Here is a 17,684-nt window from a genome sequence, read left to right as displayed (position 1 = left end):
TCTCCTGATGTCTCCTCTCTCCTGATGTCTCCTCTCTCCTGATGTCTCCTCTCTCCTGATGTCTCCCCTCTCCTGATGTCTCCCCTCTCCTGATGTCTCCCCTCTCCTGATGTCTCCCCTCTCCTGATGTCTCCCCTCTCCTGATGTCTCCTGATGTCTCCTGATGTCTCCTCTCTCCTGTCCTCTCCCCTCTCCTGTCCTCTCCTCTCTCCTGTCCTCTCCTCTCTCCTGATGTCTCCTCTCTCCTGTCCTCTCCCCTCTCCTGATGTCTCCCCTCTCCTGACGTCTCCCCTCTCCTGACGTCTCCCCTCTCCTGACGTCTCCCCTCTCCTGACGTCTCCCCTCTCCTGACGTCTCCCCTCTCCTGACGTCTCCCCTCTCCTGACGTCTCCCCTCTCCTGACGTCTCCCCTCTCCTGACGTCTCCCCTCTCCTGACGTCTCCCCTCTCCTGACGTCTCCCCTCTCCTGACGTCTCCCCTCTCCTGACGTCTCCCCTCTCCTGACGTCTCCCCTCTCCTGACGTCTCCCCTCTCCTGACGTCTCCCCTCTCCTGACGTCTCCCCTCTCCTGACGTCTCCCCTCTCCTGACGTCTCCCCTCTCCTGACGTCTCCCCTCTCCTGACGTCTCCCCTCTCCTGACGTCTCCTCTCTCCTGACGTCTCCTCTCTCCTGACGTCTCCTCTCTCCTGATGTCTCCTCTCTCCTGATGTCTCCTCTCTCCTGACGTCTCCTGATGTCTCCTCTCTCCTCTCTCCTGATGTCTCCTCTCTCCTCTCTCCTCTCTCCTGTCCTCTCCTCTCTCCGTAGTGTCTGTGCTGCAATCCATCCTGTCCACAGATGCCTGTAAGACCGGGATGCCCACTGTTGCACAACTGCTGCAGACACCGTGAGTAGAGTACATTTCAACAACCCATCAGTGAGAAGATCGCATCATAGCCTACCAATGATAGATAACACACAAGCGCTGCACATTACGATTCTTTGAAAACGGTCAATAATGAAGTCTCTCTGTCTCTCTCTGTCTCTCTCTGTCTCTCTCTCTCTCTCTCTGTCTCTCTCTGTCTCTCTCTGTCTCTCTCTGTCTCTCTCTGTCTCTCTCTGTCTCTCTCTGTCTCTCTCTGTCTCTCTCTGTCTCTCTCTGTCTCTCTCTGTCTCTCTCTGTCTCTCTCTGTCTCTGTCTCTCTCTGTCTCTCTCTCTGTCTCTGTCTCTCTCTGTCTCTGTCTCTCTCTGTCTCTCTCTCTGTCTCTCTCTCTGTCTCTCTCTCTGTCTCTCTCTCTGTCTCTCTCTCTGTCTGCAGGCTGTTCAGCGACGTGCTGCTGTTTCACTCAGAGAAACTCCAGTTCAAGATCCCTACCAAATTAAGAGACGCCTTGAAAACTGCCAAAGAGTGCATGGAAAAGCGACTCCAAGAAGAGCAGAAAACGGTTGGTATATTTACTCCTTACAGCCAGTTTCCTGGAGCCAGATAAGATGGATAGTTCCCGGGAGCCAGAAAAGCTGGGGTAGATGGATGGCTGGCTGGATGGAAGAAAGGAACGATTGAATAATTGATTGGTGTTTGATCATCTCCTCAGAACCAGCAGCACAGGAGGCTGACCAGAGCTCAGTCCCACCACGACTCAGAGGAGGAGAAGAGGAGGAGGAAGATACTGGCTAGAAAGGTAGAGAACACTCGCACAGACAGACCGGCACGGTACTTGCAAACACATACACTAGGGATATAACGATCAGTGGTATAAAGTACTTTAAGTTAAAAAAAATACTTTTAAAGAACTAAAGTTGTTTTTTGGGGGTATCTGTACTTTACTATTTAATTTTTTTGACAACTTTTACTTCACTACATTCCTAAAGACAATAATGTACTTTTTACTCCATACTTTTTTACTGACACCCAAAAGTACAGGAAAATGGTCTAATTCACATACTTATCAAGAGAACATCCCTGGTCATCCCTACTGCCTCTGATCTGGTAGAATCACTAAACACAAATGCGTTTTTTATTTTGTAATTATTATTTTATTAGACTTTTTATTTTTATTTTTTAAGTGTTGGAGAGTACCCTTTAGCAATCCATTAATTGAAAAATCAAGAAAATCCTTTGCCTAATTTAAGGAATTTTAAATGATTTATACTTTACTTTTACTTTTGATACTTAAGTACATTTAAAACCAAATACTTTTACTCAAGTAAAAAAAAACGACTTGAGTCGTTTTCTATGAAGGCATCTTTACTTTTACTCAAGATTGACAATTGGGTGCTTTTTCCACCAGTGGTAATGATTCAACGATACGCATAAGTTCTCGATTCGAATGTGTAAGATACAAGTGCATCGGTCCGTGGACTCCAAACCAATCAACATGTAACATGCATTGGTCAGAAAATCACTTGCAATTTTACGAATCGCCAGTTCACCGTCGAACATAGTTATTTATTTATTTTTTACCAGAATAACAGTAAACTCGGAGACAACTCTCATCTGGCTATACCTGCTGAGCGAGGCTTACAATAGATTTTTATTTAGATCAGGTTCACCATCAGCAATAGTTTTGGTAGTTTTCCTTTGAGCAGTCAGTGTATATGTGCATTTTTACAGGGTAAAGTTGAAATTTCATAACGAGGACAGCAATCACTTTTGTAAGGCATGGCCGAAGTGCGAGAAGAGAATTAATATTATAATTTTTTTTAACTAGGCAAGTCGATTAAGAACAAATTCTTATTTTACTATGACGCCCTACACCGGGCAAACCCTCCCCTAACCCCGATGACGCTGGGTCAGTTGTGCGCCGCCCTATGGGACTCCCGTTCACGGCCGGTTGTGATACAGCCCGGGATCGAACCAGGGTCTGTAGTGACGCCTCTAGCACTGAGATGCAGTGCCTTGGACAGCTGCGCTCTTCTGGAGCCCCTGTAAAAACTTCCAAATGGTCTAAACCATTTGATTTTGAGTTCGGGGCGAAATCCAAATTTGTGCTATTATATTCATTGGCTTTGTCATAGCTCATTTGTTAACAATAAATATTGATTCATTACTAGCTCAAAACACTTAATCTGCAAAAATGACTAGTTAATTAGTGGGGGATGGTGATTTCAGAACCAAAGTGAGGGGACAAAAAACACAGACTACATTGCCCAAAAATCTGGTAGTAATAGTGGGGTGGTAGATGTCTCCATTATGGCTCTAATCTGATAGTGGTAGATGTCTCCATTATGGCTCTAATCTGATAGTGGTAGATGTCTCCATTATGGCTCTAATCTGGTAGTGGTAGATGTCTCCATTATGGCTCTAATCTGATAGTGGTAGTGGGGTGGTAGATGTCTCCATTATGGCTCTAATCTGATAGTGGTAGATGTCTAGTCTCCATTATGGCTCTAATCTGATAGTGGTAGTGGGGTGGTAGATGTCTCCATTATGGCTCTAATCTGATAGTGGTAGTGGGGTGGTAGATGTCTCCATTATGGCTCTAATCTGGTAGTGGGGTGGTAGATGTCTCCATTATGGCTCTAATCTGGTAGTAATAGTGGGGTGGTAGATGTCTCCATTATGGCTCTAATCTGATAGTGGTAGTGGGGTGGTAGATGTCTAGTCTCCATTATGGCTCTAATCTGATAGTGGTAGTGGGGTGGTAATGTCTCCATTATGGCTCTAATCTGATAGTGGTAGTGGGTTGGTAGATGTCTAGTCTCCATTATGGCTCTAATCTGATAGTGGTAGTGGGGTGGTAGATGTCTAGTCTCCATTATGGCTCTAATCTGATAGTGGTAGTGGGGTGGTGCATCGAACCGATTAAATTCTCTAATCCAACCGCATAGCTCCGAATGCTTTCAAACTAATATGTATCATCCCTGCATGGTATCAGTCTGTGTGTCTAGATACAGTTGAAGTCAGAAGTTTACATACACCTTTAGCCAAATACATTTAAACTCAGTTTTTCACAATTACTGACATTTAATCCTAGTAAAAAAATTCCTTGTCTTAGGTCAGTTAGGATCACCACTTTATTTTAAGAATGTGAAATGTCAGAATAATAGTGGAGTGATTTATTTCAGCTTTTATTTCTTTCATCACATTCCCAATGGGTCAGAAGTTTATATACACTCAATTAGTATTTGGTAGCATTGCCTTGAAATTGTTCAACTTGGGTCAAACGTTTCGGGTAGCCTTCCACAAGCTTCCCACAATAAGTTGGGTGAATGTTGGCCTATTCCTCCTGACAGAGCTGGTGTAACTGAGTCAGGTTTTTAGGTCTCCTTGCTCGCACACGCTTTTTCAGTTCTGCCCACAAATTTTCTACAGGATTGAGGTCAGGGCTTTGTGATGGCCACTCCAATACCTTGACTTTGTTGTCCTTAAGCCATTTTGCCACAACTTTGGAAGTATGCTTGGGGTCATTGTCCATTTGGAAGACCCATTTGTGAACAAGCTTTAACTTCCTGACTGATGTCTTGAGATGTTGCTTCAATATATCCACATCATTTTCTTCCTCATGATGACATCTTTTTTGTGGAGTGCACCAGTCCCTCCTGCAGCAAAGCACCCCCACAACATGATGCTGCCACCCCCGTGCTTCACGGTTGGGATGGTGTTCTTTGGCTTGCAAGCCTCCTCTTTTTTCCTCCAACATAATAATAGTCATTATGGCCAAACAGTTCTATTTTTGTTTCATCAGACCAGAGGACATTTCTCCAAAAAGTACGATCTTTGTCCCCATGTGCAGTTGCAAACCGTAGTCTGGCTTTTTTATGGTGGTTTTGGAGCAGTGGCTTCTTCCATACTGAGCAGCCTTTCAGGTTATATCGATATAGGACTCGTTTTACTGTGGATATAGATACTTTTGTACCTGTTCCTCCAGCATCTTCACGAGGTTCTTTGCTGTTGTTCTGGGATTGTCTTGCACTTTTCGCACCAAAGTACGTGCATCTCTAGGAGACAGAACGCGTCTCCTTCCTGAGCGGTATGACGGCTGCGTGGTCCCATGGTGTTTATACTTGCGTACTATTGTTTGTACAGATGAACGTGGTACCTTCAGGCGTTTGGAAATTGCTCCCAAGGATGAAACAGACTTGTGGAGGTCTAAAATTTTGGGCTGATTTTCTTTTGATTTTTCCCATGATGTCAAGCAAAGAGGCACTGAGTTTGAAGGTCGGCCTTGAAATGCATCCACAGGTACACCTCCAATTGACTCAAATTATGTTAATTAGCCTATCAGAAGCTTCTAAAGCCATGACATCATTTTCTGGAATTTTCCAAGCTGTTTAAGGCACAGTCAACTTAGTGTATGTAAACTTCTGACCCACTTGAATTGTCATACAGTGAAATAATCTGTCTATAAACAATTGTTGGAAAAATGACTTGTGTCATGCACAAAGTAGATGTCCTAACCGACTTGCCAAAACTATAGTTTGTTAACAAGACATTTGTGGAGTGGTTGAAAAACGAGTTTTAATGACTCCGACCCGTGTATGTAAACTTCCCACTTCAACTGTACATATCGTTCCTGTGTGGTATCAGTCCATTTATCTAGATGCTTATCGTTCCTGTGTGGTATCAGTCCATTTATCTAGATGCTTATCGTTCCTGTGTGGTATCAGTCCATTTATCTAGATGCTTATCGTTCCTGTGTGGTATCAGTCCATTTATCTCGATGCTTATTGTTCCTGTGTGGTATCTAGATGCTTATCGTTCCTGTGTGGTATCAGTCCATTTATCTAGATGTGTATTGTTCCTGTGTGGTATCAGTCCATTTATCTAGATGCTTATCGTTCCTGTGTGGTATCAGTCCATTTATCTCGATGTGTATTGTTCCTGTGTGGTATCAGTCCATTTATCTAGATGCTTATCGTTCCTGTGTGGTATCAGTCCATTTATCTCGATGCTTATCGTTCCTGTGTGGTATCAGTCCATTTATCTCGATGTGTATTGTTCCTGTGTGGTATCAGTCCATTTATCTAGATGCTTATCGTTCCTGTGTGGTATCAGTCCATTTATCTCGATGCTTATTGTTCCTGTGTGGTATCTAGATGCTTATCGTTCCTGTGTGGTATCAGTCCATTTATCTAGATGCTTATTGTTCCTGTGTGGTATCAGTCCATTTATCTCGATGCTTATTGTTCCTGTGTGGTATCAGTCCATTTATCTAGATGCTTATCGTTCCTGTGTGGTATCAGTCCATTTATCTAGATGCTTATCGTTCCTGTGTGGTATCAGTCCATTTATCTAGATGCTTATCGTTCCTGTGTGGTATCAGTCCATTTATCTAGATGCTTATTGTTCCTGTGTGGTATCAGTCCATTTATCTCGATGTGTATTGTTCCTGTGTGGTATCAGTCCATTTATCTAGATGCTTATCGTTCCTGTGTGGTATCAGTCCATTTATCTCGATGTGTATTGTTCCTGTGTGGTATCTAGATGCTTATCGTTCCTGTGTGGTATCAGTCCATTTATCTAGATGTGTATCGTTCCTGTGTGGTATCAGTCCATTTATCTCGATGCTTATCGTTCCTGTGTGGTATCAGTCCATTTATCTAGATGCATATTGAATCATATTGAAAGGGAAAGAAGCAGATCCCTAGCACACACACACACACACACGATTCATTGTCATTTTGTAGCAGAATTGTCATTGATAGAAATATGTTTTGTTTTGTTTGTAGAAGTCCAGACAGTCGGCCTATGAGAACGAGGAGGATCTCTCTGTGAAATACAACAACAACTCTGGTATGTCATCAGCACTAGGGTTTAAATAGAGCGTGGATATTCTCCTGCTGAGTGCTCAAACAGAAATGTATTATTAGCTCTTTATTATAAGACTAAAACGTAAACTGTGTTTTTCAATGTGGCTAAAGCATGCTCTAGTGGAGGCTGCAAGGTAATAACAGTACTGCTAGGCTCTCCAACCCTGTTCCTGGAGAGATGCCCTCCTATAGGTTAACTCCAACCCTGTTCCTGAAGTGCTACCTTCCTATAGGTTAACTCCAGCCCTGTTCCTGGAGAGATGCCCTCCTATAGGTCAACTCCAGCCCTGTTCCTGGAGAGATGCCCTCCTATAGGTTAACTCCAACCCTGTTCCTGGAGAGATACCCTCCTATAGGTTAACTCCAACCCTGTTCCTGGAGAGCTACCCTCCTATAGGTTAACTCCAACCCTGTTCCTGGAGAACTGCCCTCCTATAGGTTAACTCCAACCCTGTTCCTGGAGAACTGCCCTCCTATAGGCTAACTCTAACCCTGTTCCTGGAGAGATGCCCTCCTATAGGTTAACTCCAACCCTGTTCCTGGAGAACTACCCTCCTATAGGTTAACTCCAACCCTGTTCCTGGAGAGCTACCCTCCTATAGGTTAACTCCAGCCCTGTTCCTGGAGAGCTACCCTCCTATAGGTTAACTCCAACCCTGTTCCTGGAGAACTACCCTCCTATAGGTTAACTCCAACCCTGTTCCTGGAGAACTACCCTCCTATAGGTTAACTCCAGCCCTGTTCCTGGAGAGCTACCCTCCTATAGGTTAACTCCAACCCTGTTCCTGGAGAACTACCCTCCTATAGGTTAACTCCAACCCTGTTCCTGGAGAACTACCCTCCTATAGGTTAACTCCAACCCTGTTCCTGGAGAACTACCCTCCTATAGGTTAACTCCAACCCTGTTCCTGGAGAGATGCCCTCCTATAGGTTAACTCCAACCCTGTTCCTGGAGAACTAGCCTCCTATAGGTTAACTCCAACCCTGTTCCTGGAGAGCTACCCTCCTATAGGTTAACTCCAACCCTGTTCCTGGAGAGATGCCCTCCTATAGGTTAACTCCAACCCTGTTCCTGGAGAGATGCCCTCCTGTAGGTTTTAATAATTAACTGGTTGATAAACTGAATCAGGTTAGTTACAACTGGGGTTGTAGTTAAAACCTACAGGAGGGTAGCTCTCCAGGAACAGGGTTGGACAGACCCCTGACTTAGGTAGTTATATATTTCTATAGTTTTGGATTTTAACACTGACATTAGGAAATGTCCATACACATGGATGACAACAGCTTTGTTTACCCTGGCAACACTGACATGGCAACACTGTTTACGATGCAATGCTTCTACTGACTGGCTGGCTGACTTGCTGACTGACTCACTTGCTGACTGACTCACTTGCTGACTGACTCACTTGCTGACTGACTCACTTGCTGACTGACTCACTTGCTGACTGACTCGCTGGCTGACTGACTCGCTGGCTGACTGACTCGCTGGCTGACTGACTCGCTGGCTGACTGACTCGCTGGCTGACTGACTCGCTGGCTGACTGACTCGCTGGCGGACGGACTGGCGGACTGGCTGGCTGACTGACTGATCGGATGTCTACTTTCCTGTGTTTAGGTTCAGGAGCCAGCTCCCCACCAACCTCTCCCTCCTCCCCCACCCCTCCTCACACTACAGGTAGGTACCATCTATATTAGCATGAAGATATGCAGCTTTCAGTAACTAATCAGCCTGTTATGTTTAACAGTGTTTTCCACTAGCGCCGGCTGGCGGCTAATCGGCCTGTTACGCACTCATTTTCAGTCGGATACATTTTCCACTTCGTATTAAATAGGCTACTTTTCATTTAAATGTTTTCCACTCGTCCATTGAGCCTTCTCCCATTTTTTTAATTTTTTTAGAATGAACGATATGCATCTTCTAGCGATTTGATAGGACAAGGCGCCTGCCAGTCACAAAGCCATGACAGGGAAACGCAGCAGAGAGGAAGTGGCAAAGCGAGAGGTTTCACTCTCACCAAATTCTGTCCGATGCATTTCTAGGAGCTTATTGTAGGCTATTTACTGTGTTTTAATTGACAACTGAACAGCAGGTGTTGACTAGTTTTTATAAAAGGTGTTGAATTAACTGAATAAAGTCGATCTACGATAAATCCGTTTGCCATTCATAAATCATTCCGATGTGAATCATCATCATGAAGTATTTATACTCTTTGACATTCTCCATAATTTGTTTTGTTGTTACAAAGTGGGATTAAAATGGTTGACAAAAATTACAATTAAACCATCTACACAAAATAATTCTAACATTTGTAAAAAAATAAAATAATAATACACAAAATAAAACACTAATCTTGATTAGATGATAAGTATTGAACCTTTGAAGTCGATACATGTTAGAATCACCTTCGGCAGCCGTGACAGCTGTGAGTCTTTCTGGGTCAGTCTCTAAGAGCTGTGAGTCTTTCTGGGCAAGTCTCTAAGAGCTGTGAGTCTTTCTGGGCAAGTCTCTAAGAGCTTTGCACAGCTGGATTGTACAAGATTAGCATATTATTATTTATTTTTTTGTTCTTCAAGCTCTGTCAGATTGGTTATTAATGATTGCTAGACAGAATCCGACTATAACTCTATGGTAGATACCAGACCCTCAGGTTCAGACTATAACTCTATGGTAGATACCAGACCCTCAGGTTCATCCAGACTATAACTCTATGGTAGATACCAGACCCTCAGGTTCATCCAGACTATAACTCTATGGTAGATACCAGACCCTCAGGTTCAGACTATAACTCTATGGTAGATACCAGACCCTCAGGTTCAGACTATAACTCTATGGTAGATACCAGACCCTCAGGTTCATCCAGACTATAACTCTATGGTAGATACCAGACCCTCAGGTTCATCCAGACTATAACTCTATGGTAGATACCAGACCCTCAGGTTCAGACTATAACTCTATGGTAGATACCAGACCCTCAGGTTCAGACTATAACTCTATGGTAGATACCAGACCCTCAGGTTCAGACTATAACTCTATGGTAGATACCAGACCCTCAGGTCCAGACTATAACTCTATGGTAGATACCAGACCCTCAGGTCCAGACTATAACTCTATGGTAGATACCAGACCCTCAGGTTCATCCAGACTATAACTCTATGGTAGATACCAGACCCTCAGGTTCATCCAGACTATAACTCTATGGTAGATACCAGACCCTCAGGTTCATCCAGACTATAACTCTATGGTAGATACCAGACCCTCAGGTTCATCCAGACTATAACTCTATGGTAGATACCAGACCCTCAGGTTCATCCAGACTATAACTCTATGGTAGATACCAGACCCTCAGGTTCATCCAGACTATAACTCTATGGTAGATACCAGACCCTCAGGTTCATCCAGACTATAACTCTATGGTAGATACCAGACCCTCAGGTTCAGACTATAACTCTATGGTAGATACCAGACCCTCAGGTTCAGACTATAACTCTATGGTAGATACCAGACCCTCAGGTTCAGACTATAACTCTATGGTAGATACCAGACCCTCAGGTTCATCCAGACTATAACTCTATGGTAGATACCAGACCCTCAGGTTCAGACAGACTATAACTCTATGGTAGATACCAGACCCTCAGGTTCAGACTATAACTCTATGGTAGATACCAGACCCTCAGGTTCAGACTATAACTCTATGGTAGATACCAGACCCTCAGGTTCAGACTATAACTCTCTGGTAGATACCAGACCCTCAGGTTCAGACTATAACTCTCTGGTAGATACCAGACCCTCAGGTTCATCCAGACTATAACTCTATGGTAGATACCAGACCCTCAGGTTCAGACTATAACTCTATGGTAGATACCAGACCCTCAGGTTCAGACTATAACTCTATGGTAGATACCAGACCCTCAGGTTCAGACTATAACTCTATGGTAGATACCAGACCCTCAGGTTCAGACTATAACTCTATGGTAGATACCAGACCCTCAGGTTCATCCAGACTATAACTCTATGGTAGATACCAGACCCTCAGGTTCATCCAGACTATAACTCTATGGTAGATACCAGACCCTCAGGTTCAGACTATAACTCTATGGTAGATACCAGACCCTCAGGTTCATCCAGACTATAACTCTATGGTAGATACCAGACCCTCAGGTTCATCCAGACTATAACTCTATGGTAGATACCAGACCCTCAGGTTCATCCAGACTATAACTCTATGGTAGATACCAGACCCTCAGGTTCATCCAGACTATAACTCTATGGTAGATACCAGACCCTCAGGTTCATCCAGACTATAACTCTATGGTAGATACCAGACCCTCAGGTTCAGACTATAACTCTATGGTAGATACCAGACCCTCAGGTTCAGACTATAACTCTATGGTAGATACCAGACCCTCAGGTTCAGACTATAACTCTATGGTAGATACCAGACCCTCAGGTTCAGACTATAACTCTATGGTAGATACCAGACCCTCAGGTTCAGACTATAACTCTATGGTAGATACCAGACCCTCAGGTTCAGACTATAACTCTATGGTAGATACCAGACCCTCAGGTTCATCCAGACTATAACTCTATGGTAGATACCAGACCCTCAGGTTCATCCAGACTATAACTCTATGGTAGATACCAGACCCTCAGGTTCATCCAGACTATAACTCTATGGTAGATACCAGACCCTCAGGTTCAGACTATAACTCTATGGTAGATACCAGACCCTCAGGTTCAGACTATAACTCTATGGTAGATACCAGACCCTCAGGTTCATCCAGACTATAACTCTATGGTAGATACCAGACCCTCAGGTTCAGACTATAACTCTATGGTAGATACCAGACCCTCAGGTTCATCCAGACTATAACTCTATGGTAGATACCAGACCCTCAGGTTCATCCAGACTATAACTCTATGGTAGATACCAGACCCTCAGGTTCAGACTATAACTCTATGGTAGATACCAGACCCTCAGGTTCAGACTATAACTCTATGGTAGATACCAGACCCTCAGGTTCAGACTATAACTCTATGGTAGATACCAGACCCTCAGGTTCAGACTATAACTCTATGGTAGATACCAGACCCTCAGGTTCATCCAGACTATAACTCTATGGTAGATACCAGACCCTCAGGTTCAGACTATAACTCTATGGTAGATACCAGACCCTCAGGTTCAGACTATAACTCTATGGTAGATACCAGACCCTCAGGTTCATCCAGACTATAACTCTATGGTAGATACCAGACCCTCAGGTTCATCCAGACTATAACTCTATGGTAGATACCAGACCCTCAGGTTCATCCAGACTATAACTCTATGGTAGATACCAGACCCTCAGGTTCATCCAGACTATAACTCTATGGTAGATACCAGACCCTCAGGTTCATCCAGACTATAACTCTATGGTAGATACCAGACCCTCAGGTTCATCCAGACTATAACTCTATGGTAGATACCAGACCCTCAGGTTCATCCAGACTATAACTCTATGGTAGATACCAGACCCTCAGGTTCATCCAGACTATAACTCTATGGTAGATACCAGACCCTCAGGTTCAGACTATAACTCTATGGTAGATACCAGACCCTCAGGTTCAGACTATAACTCTATGGTAGATACCAGACCCTCAGGTTCATCCAGACTATAACTCTATGGTAGATACCAGACCCTCAGGTTCATCCAGACTATAACTCTATGGTAGATACCAGACCCTCAGGTTCAGACTATAACTCTATGGTAGATACCAGACCCTCAGGTTCATCCAGACTATAACTCTATGGTAGATACCAGACCCTCAGGTTCATCCAGACTATAACTCTATGGTAGATACCAGACCCTCAGGTTCATCCAGACTATAACTCTATGGTAGATACCAGACCCTCAGGTTCAGACTATAACTCTATGGTAGATACCAGACCCTCAGGTTCAGACTATAACTCTATGGTAGATACCAGACCCTCAGGTTCAGACTATAACTCTATGGTAGATACCAGACCCTCAGGTTCAGACTATAACTCTATGGTAGATACCAGACCCTCAGGTTCAGACTATAACTCTATGGTAGATACCAGACCCTCAGGTTCAGACTATAACTCTATGGTAGATACCAGACCCTCAGGTTCAGACTATAACTCTATGGTAGATACCAGACCCTCAGGTTCATCCAGACTATAACTCTATGGTAGATACCAGACCCTCAGGTTCATCCAGACTATAACTCTATGGTAGATACCAGACCCTCAGGTTCATCCAGACTATAACTCTATGGTAGATACCAGACCCTCAGGTTCAGACTATAACTCTATGGTAGATACCAGACCCTCAGGTTCATCCAGACTATAACTCTATGGTAGATACCAGACCCTCAGGTCCAGACTATAACTCTATGGTAGATACCAGACCCTCAGGTTCAGACTATAACTCTATGGTAGATACCAGACCCTCAGGTTCATCCAGACTATAACTCTATGGTAGATACCAGACCCTCAGGTTCATCCAGACTATAACTCTATGGTAGATACCAGACCCTCAGGTTCAGACTATAACTCTATGGTAGATACCAGACCCTCAGGTTCATCCAGACTATAACTCTATGGTAGATACCAGACCCTCAGGTTCATCCAGACTATAACTCTATGGTAGATACCAGACCCTCAGGTTCAGACTATAACTCTATGGTAGATACCAGACCCTCAGGTTCATCCAGACTATAACTCTATGGTAGATACCAGACCCTCAGGTCCAGACTATAACTCTATGGTAGATACCAGACCCTCAGGTTCAGACTATAACTCTATGGTAGATACCAGACCCTCAGGTTCAGACTATAACTCTATGGTAGATACCAGACCCTCAGGTTCATCAGACTATAACTCTATGGTAGATACCAGACCCTCAGGTCATCCAGACTATAACTCTATGGTAGATACCAGACCCTCAGGTTCAGACTATAACTCTATGGTAGATACCAGACCCTCAGGTTCATCCAGACTATAACTCTATGGTAGATACCAGACCCTCAGGTTCATCCAGACTATAACTCTATGGTAGATACCAGACCCTCAGGTTCAGACTATAACTCTATGGTAGATACCAGACCCTCAGGTTCAGACTATAACTCTATGGTAGATACCAGACCCTCAGGTTCAGACTATAACTCTATGGTAGATACCAGACCCTCAGGTTCAGACTATAACTCTATGGTAGATACCAGACCCTCAGGTTCATCCAGACTATAACTCTATGGTAGATACCAGACCCTCAGGTTCATCCAGACTATAACTCTATGGTAGATACCAGACCCTCAGGTTCAGACTATAACTCTATGGTAGATACCAGACCCTCAGGTTCAGACTATAACTCTATGGTAGATACCAGACCCTCAGGTCATCAGACTATAACTCTATGGTAGATACCAGACCCTCAGGTTCAGACTATAACTCTATGGTAGATACCAGACCCTCAGGTTCATCCAGACTATAACTCTATGGTAGATACCAGACCCTCAGGTTCATCCAGACTATAACTCTATGGTAGATACCAGACCCTCAGGTTCATCCAGACTATAACTCTATGGTAGATACCAGACCCTCAGGTTCATCCAGACTATAACTCTATGGTAGATACCAGACCCTCAGGTTCATCCAGACTATAACTCTATGGTAGATACCAGACCCTCAGGTTCAGACTATAACTCTATGGTAGATACCAGACCCTCAGGTTCAGACTATAACTCTATGGTAGATACCAGACCCTCAGGTTCAGACTATAACTCTATGGTAGATACCAGACCCTCAGGTTCAGACTATAACTCTATGGTAGATACCAGACCCTCAGGTTCAGACTATAACTCTATGGTAGATACCAGACCCTCAGGTTCAGACTATAACTCTATGGTAGATACCAGACCCTCAGGTTCATCCAGACTATAACTCTATGGTAGATACCAGACCCTCAGGTTCATCCAGACTATAACTCTATGGTAGATACCAGACCCTCAGGTTCATCCAGACTATAACTCTATGGTAGATACCAGACCCTCAGGTTCATCCAGACTATAACTCTATGGTAGATACCAGACCCTCAGGTTCATCCAGACTATAACTCTATGGTAGATACCAGACCCTCAGGTCATCCAGACTATAACTCTATGGTAGATACCAGACCCTCAGGTTCATCCAGACTATAACTCTATGGTAGATACCAGACCCTCAGGTCTCCAGACTATAACTCTATGGTAGATACCAGACCCTCAGGTTCAGACTATAACTCTATGGTAGATACCAGACCCTCAGGTTCAGACTATAACTCTATGGTAGATACCAGACCCTCAGGTTCAGACTATAACTCTATGGTAGATACCAGACCCTCAGGTTCAGACTATAACTCTATGGTAGATACCAGACCCTCAGGTTCAGACTATAACTCTATGGTAGATACCAGACCCTCAGGTTCAGACTATAACTCTATGGTAGATACCAGACCCTCAGGTTCAGACTATAACTCTATGGTAGATACCAGACCCTCAGGTTCAGACTATAACTCTATGGTAGATACCAGACCCTCAGGTTCAGACTATAACTCTATGGTAGATACCAGACCCTCAGGTTCATCCAGACTATAACTCTATGGTAGATACCAGACCCTCAGGTTCAGACTATAACTCTATGGTAGATACCAGACCCTCAGGTTCAGACTATAACTCTATGGTAGATACCAGACCCTCAGGTTCAGACTATAACTCTATGGTAGATACCAGACCCTCAGGTTCATCCAGACTATAACTCTATGGTAGATACCAGACCCTCAGGTTCATCCAGACTATAACTCTATGGTAGATACCAGACCCTCAGGTTCATCCAGACTATAACTCTATGGTAGATACCAGACCCTCAGGTTCAGACTATAACTCTATGGTAGATACCAGACCCTCAGGTTCAGACTATAACTCTATGGTAGATACCAGACCCTCAGGTTCAGACTATAACTCTATGGTAGATACCAGACCCTCAGGTTCAGACTATAACTCTATGGTAGATACCAGACCCTCAGGTTCAGACTATAACTCTATGGTAGATACCAGACCCTCAGGTTCAGACTATAACTCTATGGTAGATACCAGACCCTCAGGTTCAGACTATAACTCTATGGTAGATACCAGACCCTCAGGTTCAGACTATAACTCTATGGTAGATACCAGACCCTCAGGTTCAGACTATAACTCTATGGTAGATACCAGACCCTCAGGTTCAGACTATAACTCTATGGTAGATACCAGACCCTCAGGTTCAGACTATAACTCTATGGTAGATACCAGACCCTCAGGTTCAGACTATAACTCTATGGTAGATACCAGACCCTCAGGTTCAGACTATAACTCTATGGTAGATACCAGACCCTCAGGTTCAGACTATAACTCTATGGTAGATACCAGACCCTCAGGTTCATCCAGACTATAACTCTATGGTAGATACCAGACCCTCAGGTTCATCCAGACTATAACTCTATGGTAGATACCAGACCCTCAGGTTCATCCAGACTATAACTCTATGGTAGATACCAGACCCTCAGGTTCATCCAGACTATAACTCTATGGTAGATACCAGACCCTCAGGTTCATCCAGACTATAACTCTATGGTAGATACCAGACCCTCAGGTTCATCCAGACTATAACTCTATGGTAGATACCAGACCCTCAGGTTCATCCAGACTATAACTCTATGGTAGATACCAGACCCTCAGGTTCAGACTATAACTCTATGGTAGATACCAGACCCTCAGGTTCAGACTATAACTCTATGGTAGATACCAGACCCTCAGGTTCAGACTATAACTCTATGGTAGATACCAGACCCTCAGGTTCAGACTATAACTCTATGGTAGATACCAGACCCTCAGGTTCAGACTATAACTCTATGGTAGATACCAGACCCTCAGGTTCAGACTATAACTCTATGGTAGATACCAGACCCTCAGGTTCAGACTATAACTCTATGGTAGATACCAGACCCTCAGGTCCAGACTATAACTCTATGGTAGATACCAGACCCTCAGGTCCAGACTATAACTCTATGGTAGATACCAGACCCTCAGGTTCATCCAGACTATAACTCTATGGTAGATACCAGACCCTCAGGTTCATCCAGACTATAACTCTATGGTAGATACCAGACCCTCAGGTTCATCCAGACTATAACTCTATGGTAGATACCAGACCCTCAGGTTCAGACTATAACTCTATGGTAGATACCAGACCCTCAGGTTCATCCAGACTATAACTCTATGGTAGATACCAGACCCTCAGGTTCATCAGACTATAACTCTATGGTAGATACCAGACCCTCAGGTTCAGACTATAACTCTATGGTAGATACCAGACCCTCAGGTTCAGACTATAACTCTATGGTAGATACCAGACCCTCAGGTTCAGACTATAACTCTATGGTAGATACCAGACCCTCAGGTTCATCCAGACTATAACTCTATGGTAGATACCAGACCCTCAGGTTCATCCAGACTATAACTCTATGGTAGATACCAGACCCTCAGGTTCATCCAGACTATAACTCTATGGTAGATACCAGACCCTCAGGTTCAGACTATAACTCTATGGTAGATACCAGACCCTCAGGTTCATCCAGACTATAACTCTATGGTAGATACCAGACCCTCAGGTTCATCCAGACTATAACTCTATGGTAGATACCAGACCCTCAGGTTCATCCAGACTATAACTCTATGGTAGATACCAGACCCTCAGGTTCAGACTATAACTCTATGGTAGATACCAGACCCTCAGGTTCAGACTATAACTCTATGGTAGATACCAGACCCTCAGGTTCATCCAGACTATAACTCTATGGTAGATACCAGACCCTCAGGTTCATCCAGACTATAACTCTCTGGTAGATACCAGACCCTCAGGTTCATCCAGACTATAA

At 43.9% G+C, this 17,684-nt stretch overlaps 1 protein-coding gene across 1 annotated transcript in view; it reads left to right on the top strand.

Annotated features, from left to right (window-relative positions):
• The window catches only part of pxk (PX domain containing serine/threonine kinase), a 71,644-nt gene that overhangs the window by 32,757 nt on the left and 21,203 nt on the right, over nucleotides 1-17,684 (top strand). Inside the window, exons 12-16 of the mRNA XM_082967748.1 lie at nucleotides 809-887; nucleotides 1,300-1,426; nucleotides 1,577-1,663; nucleotides 6,654-6,717; nucleotides 8,350-8,409. Of these exons, the coding sequence (XP_082823874.1) occupies nucleotides 809-887; nucleotides 1,300-1,426; nucleotides 1,577-1,663; nucleotides 6,654-6,717; nucleotides 8,350-8,409 (417 nt within the window). The remainder of the gene's footprint in view (nucleotides 1-808; nucleotides 888-1,299; nucleotides 1,427-1,576; nucleotides 1,664-6,653; nucleotides 6,718-8,349; nucleotides 8,410-17,684) is intronic.

This window comes from Salmo salar, chromosome 22 (assembly GCF_965601325.2).
Source record: "Salmo salar chromosome 22, fSalSal1, whole genome shotgun sequence".
In the NCBI taxonomy this organism is placed as follows: domain Eukaryota; kingdom Metazoa; phylum Chordata; class Actinopteri; order Salmoniformes; family Salmonidae; genus Salmo; species Salmo salar.
The sequence above is the reverse complement of the archived record's forward strand: the minus strand, read 5'-3'. Positions and strand labels throughout refer to the sequence as shown.